The following is an 11,310-nucleotide window of genomic DNA, read 5'->3' as shown; positions in this document are numbered from 1 at the left end:
GAAAATGTGGAAGGTATGAGCTTGGGTATGGATGACAAGGGTGAAAAAATTATCAAATAAATTAATAATGCTAGATTCAAGGATATTGAGGATAGGATTTCCTCTTTGGAGGATAGTTGCACTAGCATTGATAATGCCCTTAGTAGCATTGGATCAAAGCTAAAAAATCTTGAAGGCCTCCACTTATCATCTCAAAATCCTGGTGGACAAGTATGAGAGCTCATGTAGTGACAAGGTCATTGTTCAGTTTTTTGAGGACAAAGATAGTCCTGGGGGCGTTACTTCTGGCCCCAACAAAAGAGCTAGAGCCACTAATAGTAAGAAGGGCCAACTTTTTCCCAAGGAAATTTAGGAAATTAAAAAGGTTACTCAAGATATGGAGAAAACTAAAGTAGAATTTGTGCAACTTTTCAAAATTCTAGTCTAGTGCGATTTTTGTCTCTGATATGTGTCTACTCTATTTTTTGGGTCTCTTGGTTGGATTTTATTGTTTCTACAAGTTATTTAGTGGTGTAGTTGTATTTAATTGAACATCTTAATGGTTTATCTTTTAGTAATCTTCTTACAAAGAGTTTCAAGATCCCTTCAAAACCAACTTTCACTTAATCAAAAGTATTATATTTGAGGGAAAGAACATTCTATAGAAAGTAGTCCTTTGAGCATACATCTTGAAAAGGGTCTTGGATTTAGCATTGGAACCCCTTGTATCTTCTTTCAGATATGTCAATCTAGTACAAGTCTCCTTGGAAGGTTATGATTGAGGGTCCTTTCACTTTCCCTAATGTGACACATAAATAAAGAAATGATTTGTCATTTCACACCACAATATTTACCCCACAAAATTTATATGTTACACATATGTGTGATTTTTTCATGATCGATATGTTCTATCATTTTCTTTTTTGAAAAATAAAATATTAAATTACTTTGAGTAGAACATAAAGTTTTGGATAAAATACTAAGGATCTCAAAAAAGGATTGTGATGAAATTTCATTTGGTGGTGTTAATGTAATACATTATGTTATGAACCCACTAGAATTAAAATAATTTTTTCTATGTATGTGTTAGTTTTGTTCTAAAACTAATTTTAAAAGGTTGCATAGACACTTTTTCATAATTTTTGTTACTGTTAGTGAGAATCACACACAATCTTGACGAATCACAAATTTACTTTTTGTATGTTTCCCTATTTGATGTTGAATATATGCCCTAAGGATTAGTAATGTATGTTTTCAAAAAAATGAGCCAAGTGTGTGGAATCTATTATGTTTCCTTTGTCTAATCGGTTCAAAGCAATATTTTTTTGTAATACCCACATTGTTAAATAAGAATATCATCAGGTGTTGTTAAGGGATTTCCTTGGCCTTATACAGTTGAAAGTGTAGAGCAAATAAAGTTTTATTCATTTCTTCTTCATTGGTTGACTCAATATATTTAAGCATAAAAACTTGACAAATCTCTAGAGGATTTTGAGAAATCAGTTGGTGGAATCAACACTTTTTGTTGTTAGAATTGAAGTGCACAATTATTGGTCCCTTGGTGGATGACCTCATGTGCCAAGAAAAATTAATCTAGTGTTGTAGATGATTCAAAAGAAACTATTAGTATCTCAAAAGATATACTTATGTACATGACTCGGCCTATACACTCTATATAGGTCGAGTCATGTACATAAGTATGTATGTACCGATCTCTATAGGGGTCAAGTAAGTGTATGGTCACCGAGTATTTTATATACAAGGCAAGCTCAACATCGACTGAGCAGTTCAAAGCATACTAGTGCCAAGTTACATAGTATGTGCCAAGCACAATACAGTCTAAGCAACAACAATGTCAAGTATCAAAAAATAGTAGAGGCCAAGCAATACAAAGTTTACATGAAAGTCGGGAATGGTATAGATTTTGAGGTAAACCATTTTCAAGCTGACATGGAATGAACATTTAATAGATGTAGAGGTTGTTTTAGAGAGATTTATGTTTTAATGATGTGGATCATAGATCCTTATGTTTTGTGATCAATGATTAAGATGGAAGGGCTAATTATGTAAGCATCTAGAAAACTCTTTATGAAACTCTTTAAATAGAGAATACCTTAACCTAGATTGTATGGCATGGAGATGAGAGGGAAAAGTATGTATGTGAACAATGAGAAATATGTGAATAGTAAAGTGAAAAATTGAGATTAGATCAAAAGTCGGTAAAAGTGTTATGCTATCTCTTAACGAAGCAAGTGACCTAATCAAAGGAGTGAAGGGGAAGAAAAGTATTATCAGATAAGAGGAGAGGATTGGTTAGTAAGGATAAGACTCAACATCAGCTTATAGAGCATATTGATCAAAGTCAAGTACTGAATTAGTTCTAACCAACTTGAATAAGGGTAAATCTCTTAACAGAGTGGTTTGAATAGATCTTTGTAAATCTCCTAACAGAGTCCTTACTTTATTGTAAGCGTTAAATCATCTAACAAGGTGAGACCTAATAGTCTCAAATGCTTTTAATAGGGTGGACCCCTCATAGGATAGATCATATAATATGATCAAACATTATAACCCTAATAGGTTAACTTTATTACTTCAGTAGTGAAAGTTTGTGGGTTTCATCCCCACTTTAGTTTTACCTTCACCTTGGAGGGTTTTTGGGTAACAAATATTGTGTTATATATTTATTTTCATTCATGTGATAGATCAAATTTACATGTTACAACAAGTTTATCATTACAAATTCTACATGCACAAGTTAACTGGTGAATGTATGAATGAATTATTTAAAAGTAAAAGTACTTAAGATTCTGAACTTCCATCAATCAACACAAACTTAGAAGTGTCTAACCAGCCAACATAATGATTGTGATTCAAGATTTATTTATTATTTAATAAATAAATTAAAATGATAATATAAATAACTTATGACTCTTAAATAATTGATAAATAATAACAATAAATATCACTTTTGTCAAAGTGGGTAGCCATTTCAAAGAGACTCTTGTTTAAATGGGCACAAAATGGCAAAATGATGAGAGGAGATAACAAATAAATGTACAAGTTAAAGTGACCAAGGAGTGAGGTGACAATGAATAGACAAACAACTACTTCGAGTGCATTACTTGTCTATGCTGCCTTTAAAAGCCATAATTTATTTTATATGTTTAACATTATAAGTTTCCATAAAATACATATGAAGCTATGACATTGTCATAGCCCTCTCCCCTCGTGTTAGATGGGTGCAGTCCGCCTCTTGTCTGCGGACATATCAGTCGATTGGTATCACATTTGAGACGGTCAACAAGCAAAGAGAAAGAGATTGAGCTATTTGACACGAATAAAGGATTAGGTGAAGGATGATATGCTCACATACAAAGAATATGCAACGCTGACGCCTGGGATGACACTTTCGGCTCACTGGTCGATTTCAAAACTTCCTACAGTGGCGTGTTTCTTTAACATTCAGACCCACGAGTGCGAGTAAATCACAAGAATCCGGGAGAGAAAGGACTCGTATCTTTTCTACTCTCTATTTATTATGAGTGGGCCGGATCAAAATTTCCATGTTTTTAGTGTGGGATTGGGCGACGCCTTTTTTAAATATTTAAGCAACCTTCAAATGGCTGATTGCGATAAAAGCACGACCAACTAATTTGCCTTAGCCCAAAAGCCATTAATTTAAATATCCCTTAAACTTCAAACTCCTTCGTGCCTCCCGAAAGAGGAGGAGAATGCGGCAGGGTCCCATTTCACTTGTGTAGAGTACGCTCTTCCACATAATGAACTACTGATCGATGTACTCACCCTTGCTTCACAGCTTCCAGTCCTATTATTATACATTGTATGTATGCTCTTATATCTCAGCAAAACCACATCTGTTCTGCTACCAAGATTAGTTTCTTTTCCCAAGAAACATGGCAAGTTTTCAACCATTGTTCCTCTGCTTGTTGTTTTGCATTGTCTCTACAAGTCATGGACTGGACAGGACTGATTTTACCCCAAATTTCATGTTTGGAGCTGCTTCCTCTGCCTACCAGGTTCACATCCTCCCGTATGAATGCTCTCTTATTTTTGTCTAATGTTTTTTTAATGCTGTGTATTGGTGAAACAGTATGAAGGTGCCTGGAGAGAAGGAGGTAAAGGTCTCAGCAACTGGGATGCCTTCACACATTCGCCTGGTCTGCTCTCTATACTTTTTCTCAAATATATTTTAGTGTGCGCTTATAAAAACTATTTATTGATACTAACTTGCTGCTATTAATCAACGTGAGGTATACAGGAAGCGTACAAGATGGAAGCAACGGAGACGTAGCTGAGGATCAGTATCACAAATACCTGGTAAATAGATAATCATCATTTACTGTTATGATCTTCAATTCTATCATATGTATGTTTAGTGACCATGATTACTAAAACAGGAAGATATCCAGATAATGGCATCACTTGGGCTAAATACTTATAGATTTTCCATATCCTGGTCTCGAATCCTGCCAGGTACATTGCTATTCGTCTCTACAGTTTGAACTTAAATGAGAAAGAGGATTGAACAATAACAATAGAATCTGAATGTTCACTTGTTATATTTACAGAAGGTAGAGGCAAAATCAACCAGGCTGGTGTTGAGTATTACAATGATTTTATCAGTGCTCTCCTTCTTAATGGGATTCAACCATTCGTTACACTATTCCATTTCGACCTTCCAAAAGCACTTCAAGACTCCTACGGCGGATGGATCGGTCAAGAGATAGTGTATGCAATATCCATCCCATCTTTTTTATGCAGTTAAGCAGTTAAACAGATATATTGACTTCGTTTCTATGCAGAATGGACTTCGAAGGCTATGCAGATATATGTTTTGGAGCCTTTGGTGATCGAGTAAAGTACTGGGCAACAGTGAACGAGCCAAATATGTTTGTTCCATTGGGTTACACTGTTGGAATATATCCTCCCTCAAGGTGCTCTCCTCCTTTCGGTGACTGTGCTTCTGGGAATTCCATGTCCGAGCCATATCTTGCTGCACACAATGTTCTTCTCGCCCATGCAGCTGCAGTCGACACATATCGGACCAAATATCAGGTATTTTTTCATGCATTGCTTCTGCCATACGTAAATTATTTTGTTAATTGTTGTTTAAACTTTATTCAATCTTGCATATCTGGAATAATTTATAGAAAATTCAAGGAGGATCTATTGGAATTGTGATGAACGCACCATGGTATGAACCCTTGAAAGACACTTCACAGGACAGAGCAGCTGTCGACAGAATTCTAGCATTCAATATTCGATGGTTGGTATTCCAAATTAAAATGCTTCTTATAATTCAAACTGGGATTTGTCATAAACCCATTAATTAGATATTACATAGAATGCTTTTTGTTCATATTAGAGTTATATATATGGGCGTCATGGGGCAATCCGGCGCTATTAACTCTCAAATTAACTCCAGGTTTCTGGATCCAGTTGTTGTCGGGGATTATCCAAGAGAAATGCGGGAAAGACTGGGATCGCGTCTGCCAAGTTTTAATGCAGAAATGTTAGAGAAGGTAGCAGGCTCATTCGACTTCATTGGGTTAAACCAGTACACAACCCTGTATGCAAGCAGTTGCCCATCTCCCTCACTCGATTTCAGTACACTCGTTTATCCGGACTCCATGGCTTATTTGACCGGTGAAAGACAAGGAATTCCCATTGGAGAACCAGTAAGAAGTGTGTTTTTCTATTACTCATATCATAGTTTGCCTATTTTTTGGCCAAACGTCTGATATAGATCGGTTGTTTTTCTTCAGACAGGAATGGGTGGCTTATATGTTGTGCCTCGGGGAATTCAGAAGATGGTGGAATATATTACACAAATCTACAACAATCCTCCTATTTTCATCACTGAAAACGGTAAAATATTCCATCTTTAACTAAACAATTGGAAGGAAGAGACAGTTTATAATCCTCCACAACAACAAATTAATGTATAGAAGATGAGATGCCCATTAGTCTTATCTTGCAAAGGTTGAGCAGGCTATGCAGAATCGAAAGATTCTTCTGCTACATTACAAGACGCTTTGGAAGACATAAGGAGAATAAATTTTCACAGGGATTACTTGACTTACCTGGGAAAGGCAATCAGGTGAGTCTCATAAATGACATTTTAGTTTGAATGCTTACTTTTTCAATAATATTGGGTCTTACTGTTTAGGTTCATTTGGCAACACTAATAGGCATATGTATATTCTTAAAATTTTGAATTCTTTGTTTGGATGCGCCAAATCGAAATTGGAATAGGAATAAAATTGGAATATGTACTCCTATTTTAATTTTTTTTATTTTAGAAAATATAAATTTTTGAGTTCTAAATTCTGCATCAAATTTTGGGTGAACCAAACAAGAATAGAAATACATAACCCTATTTTCTATTTGAAAATAAATATTGCTATTCCCATTTTTATATTCCCCCAACCAAACGAACCTTTATTGAAATTAAGATGGCGTATTTGTGTATGGCAGGAATGAATCAGATGTGCGAGGATACTTCATCTGGTCTCTTCTTGACAATTTTGAGTGGACACTTGGGTACACAGTGAGATTTGGGTTGTATTACGTGGATAAGTATTCCCAGAAAAGATACCCGAAGCTATCAGCTGAGTGGGTAAAGCAATTTCTTCGGGAAAACGCGAGCAGCACAGTTCAACCACAGCTATATTCTCCAGCCTAAAATTCCTCAGAAAGGAAGAAGATAAATATGGAAATTATGAAAAAAGGTAATGAAGGGAGCCGTGTATACAAAAAGATGTGATGAAATGTAATGTAGTACCTACAATTCACATAATCTCATAAACTTGGTCTAGATAACCCAGAACCCAAAAAGTGAGTAGGTATGCCGTTAAACTTCTTGGGAGAATCCAGAAACTAAACAAAGTTGGTAAAAGCACGAAAACATAGTTGGTAGATTAGAAAGCAGCGATGTACCAACGAAGTATTGGGAATGTCTTGCATGGCATTTCCGCATTGTATAAACAAAAGATGGTTGTATATGAATTTAAAAAATGCCATTTCGATTCGGCAACTACAGGAATATGTTGGTTGTATATGAATTAAAAAAATGCCATTTCGATTCGGCAACTACAGGAATATGTTGTTGAGGTATTGAGGCGAAATAGATAGTAGGTATTTTATATTTTTAATTTAGATTGAATCAAATCATAATTGAATTTTAGATTAGTAAATTAGAGATGGGTGTGCTGGTATTCTATTCATCATGAGGATTTTATGTATGATATTAAGTGATATGAGACAATTCAATAAGAAATTTTTATTAGTCAATAAGCTTTTCTTGTGAGGTTATCTGAAATTAGAATTTGTCTTACACTAGTAATCGAGGTATTCGAAAATGGTTTCAAATTGTCTTTAAATGGTTCTATGAGAGATTTCAAAACCATGAAAATTTGTGATTGTTCGATCCCTAAATTTTTATCGGAAATAATTTGTCTTCATTTTGATAAGCCAACTTTGATTGGTCAGATGTCGGGTTTCAATGTCTCCCCAACATCCAATGCATGAGTTTATTAATTGTTTGGATACCGTCTCCAAGGAGAGTTGATTGACAGCCCTCCGACAATTGCTACTAGACAAATAAATACTTGCACTCCATGCTTGTTATTAGCCGAATCGAATGCCATAATGTTTTCCCACTTGCTTAGAAATGTATGGAAGTCATCTACCATCATTTTGTAGTCAATCTGTCCAATTTAGGTAGATCAATGGTCTTTCTTACTCTTGAACCTTAAGGTCCATTTCTATATCAATTACTTGTTTGATTCACACTGAGAAACAACTTCTAGTATGTGTAAATAGGCTTGCAAAAAACAATTTGTTGCTCATGGCTTTTGAGCAATGGTTTTTCCTAGCTCATAGTTTTGATTGATGCATAAATTTTAAGGCACCATGCAAGTTTAGGTCTCCTTTTCACCTTTCCTCATATCCATATAAAGTAGAAAGGCTACAATATGGGTATGTAGTAGTATATTGGGTGTTCTTAGTTTTTCATCATTTTATTTGGTATGTAGTGAGTGCATTTGGTCAAGTTTATTTATGATCAGCCATATTGCATTTTTTTAAAATTAATGCATCTTTACCACTTTCTACATCTTGACCTCATCTAGGCACATTTAGGCTTTCAACGGTAAGCCTAATGTTTTTATACCAAAATTGCATACCAAAAATCCATAATAAATCTATGAATACTCATGATATGGCAATGAGCCTCAACAGGTAGGCTAATATATCCAAGATGAACATCTACCTCTAAAATTAGGACATTCTGAGCTCGTATGAATAATTTACTGAGTAGCAAGTCTCCACAAACAACAACTCTACATTAATACAACCCTTATTCAAACAACTGAAAAAAAAATATTTTTGGGTGATGCAAGATTTCTCTTACATCCAAGATGCTCCTGCATTAGAGAATAAGGAAAAGACAACCAAGCTCTCAAGAAAGACTAATAGCCCTAAGTAAATTAACTAAAAAGACCCCCTTCCCCTCACCTCCCAAGGATGGAGATTATTTGTAGAGATATGGAGGATTTTTAGGAACCCAATAGTGATCCCCCTTCTGATAAGAGGTTAAAGGGATCAATTGACAAGGCAAGCTCTTATAGCATTCAGGTTCTTAGCAAAAGAATGCTTTTTGCTTCTAGTCCTATAGTTGATAGGGTAAATATTAACCTTGAGTACCCCATTGACCCTTCTATGATTACCCTTAGTAATTCTAGTCGTAAGCATGATATATTTTTTCTCCAAGCTATTAAGAATGTGGTGTTATAATTCCATCAAGAGATCAAATGGTCCTTCCATGAAATTAAAAATATATCCACTTGCAGCTAAGGGAAATGGAAAGGAAACCTAACCTTTTAAAGGTCAAGGTTATGTGGAAAGAAAATGTGGAAGGTATGAGCCTAGGTATGGATGACAAAGGTGAGAAGATCATCAAATAAATTAATAATGCGAAACTCAAGGATATTGAGGATAGGATTTCCTCTTTGGAGGATAATTACACTAGCATTGACGATGCCCTTAGTAGCATTGGATCAAAGATAAAAAAATCTTGAAGGCCTCAACTTATCATCTCAAAATATTGGTGGACAAGTATGAGAGCTTGTGTAGTGACGAGGTCAATGTTCAATTTGTTGAGGACAAAGATAGTCCTAGGGATGTTACTTCTGGCCCCAATAAAAGAGCTAGAGCCACTACCAACAAGAAGGGCCAACTTGTTCCCAAGGAAATTCAGGAAATTAAAGAGGTTACTCAAGATATGGAGAAAATTGAAGTAGAATCTGTGCAACTTTTCAAAATTCTAGTCTAGTGTGATTTTTGTCTCTGGTACGTGTCTACTCTATTTTTTCTATGTCAATTTTCGTTGGGTTGTTGTCTCTTTTTTTTTTTGGGTTTCTTGGTTGGCTTTTGTTGTTTTTTAAAGTTATTTAATGGTGTAGCTCTATTTTTTTCTTCTTAATGGTTTATCTTTTAGTTGTCTTCCTATAAAGAGTTTCAAGGTCCCTTCAAAACCAACTTTCACTTAATCAAAAATATTATAATTTAGAGAAAGATCATTCTATAGAAAGTAGTCCTTTGAGTATACATCTTGAAAAGGGTCTTAAATTTAGAATTGAAACCCCTTGTATCTTGTTTGGGATATATTGATCCAATACAAGTCTCCCTAGAAGGTTATGATTGAGGTTTCTTTCACTTTCCCTAATATGACACATAAATAAAGAAATGATTTTTCATTTCACACCATAATATTTACCCCACAAAATTTATATGTTACACATATGTGGGATTTTTTCATGACCGATATGTTCTATCATTTTCTTTTTTGAAAAATAGAATATTAAATTACTTTGATTAGAACATAAAGTTTTGGATAAAATACTAAAGATCTCAAAGAAGGATTGTGATGAAATTTCATTTAGTGGCGTTAGTGTAATACATTATGTTTTGAACCCACTAGAATTAAAAAAAAATTTCTATGTATGTGTTAGGTTTGTTCTAAAATGAATTTTAAAAGATTGCACAGACACTTTTCATGAATTCTTGTTATTGTTAGTGAGAATCACACACAATCTTGATAAATCACAAATTTAGATTTTGTATGTTTCCCTATTTTATGTTGAATATATGCCCTTAGGATTAGTAATGTATATTTTCAGAAAATTGAGCCAAGTGTGTGGAATATATTATGTTTCCTTTATCTAATTAGTCGGAAGCAATTTTTTTTGTAATACCCACATTGCTAAATAATTGTATCATTAGGTGTCGTTAAGGGATTACATTCCTTGGCCTTATAGAGCCGAAAGTGTAGAGGATATAAAGTTTTAATCATTTCTTTAATTAATGCATCTTTACCACTTTCTACAATTTTTTAATTAATGCAAAAGTTTTAGGATGGCATGCATGATTTTTTTAATTGACCGATGTATGAATTTTAGGGTGGCATGCAAGTTTAGGTCTCCTTTTCACCTTTCCTCTTTTCGATATAAAGTAGAAAGGCTACAATGTGGGTCTGTAGTAGTATACTAGGTGTTGTCAGTTGGTCATCATTTTATTTTGTATCTAATGAGTGCATTTGGTCAAGTTCTTTTCTGAGCAGCCACATTGCAATTTTTTTAATTAAATCATCTTTACCACTTTCTACATTGTTGATATAAGATTGTTTTGAAGTGAAGAACCTATAATGGAATGATCATTATTTTGTCAATGATGTCAAACTTGCTACTTGCTGGTGAGACAATTACTTTTTGGTCTGAAAGCTATCATTTAGTTGACTAATTCAGAGGATTTGAAAAGAAGAGATAATTGAGTTATTTGGTATGTAAAAGAAGCACTAAGACCAAGTAAGACATTGATACATAGTGTATTGTTTATCTACTTAAATTCTGAAATGAAAGATTACTCAAGTTAATAATGGAAGAAGATCAAGTATGAAAAGTGTTTGCCAAGCCCTATTGAGCAGTCAATGCTTGAGCCAAGTAGAAATTAGTGGAAGCTGAGTGAAAATCAAGAGGTGTCGAGCAAAGATGAAAAATAGTGCAAGCCAAGTGATTGTTAGTATATGCCAAGTAAAGTTTAGTTTATGTTGAGCATTAGTAAACTTTAGTATTTGCTAAATGAACTACTATTGGATGACTAAAAGAATAGTATAGATGATAAGTGCTAGTAAATATGTTAAATCAAAGATTTGACGAATCTGAGCCAACTTTTTTATTTTCTTGAATTGTGTGAAGTGTGTGGAAGATAACTATGATGAGTTGGTGGCACAGAATTCAAGGTAAACCA

At 34.4% G+C, this 11,310-nt stretch overlaps 1 protein-coding gene across 2 annotated transcripts; it reads left to right on the top strand.

Annotated features, from left to right (window-relative positions):
- Positions 1-3,614: 3,614 nt before the first annotated feature.
- Positions 3,615-7,042, top strand: LOC149552060 (coniferin beta-glucosidase-like). 2 transcript variants are annotated; one of them, XM_089789767.1, is made up of 12 exons: positions 3,615-3,823; positions 3,953-4,019; positions 4,094-4,160; positions 4,262-4,320; positions 4,401-4,476; positions 4,572-4,731; positions 4,806-5,058; positions 5,154-5,269; positions 5,429-5,681; positions 5,769-5,871; positions 5,995-6,103; positions 6,481-7,042. In XM_089789767.1, exons 1-12 carry the CDS (start codon positions 3,777-3,779, stop codon positions 6,686-6,688), a joined length of 1,518 nt encoding a protein of 505 aa, XP_089645893.1. In that variant the 5' UTR covers positions 3,615-3,776; the 3' UTR covers positions 6,689-7,042. The 2 variants fall into 2 exon arrangements, with proteins under 2 accessions (XP_089645893.1, XP_089645892.1); XM_089789766.1 differs by having other exon boundaries at positions 3,811-4,019.
- The last annotated feature ends 4,268 nt before the right edge of the window (positions 7,043-11,310 follow it).

The sequence above is a fragment of the Cupressus sempervirens genome, chromosome 6 (assembly GCF_028749045.1).
Source record: "Cupressus sempervirens isolate cs-2001-9-10 chromosome 6, ASM2874904v1, whole genome shotgun sequence".
Lineage (NCBI taxonomy): Eukaryota > Viridiplantae > Streptophyta > Pinopsida > Cupressales > Cupressaceae > Cupressus > Cupressus sempervirens.
The sequence above is the reverse complement of the archived record's forward strand: the minus strand, read 5'-3'. Positions and strand labels throughout refer to the sequence as shown.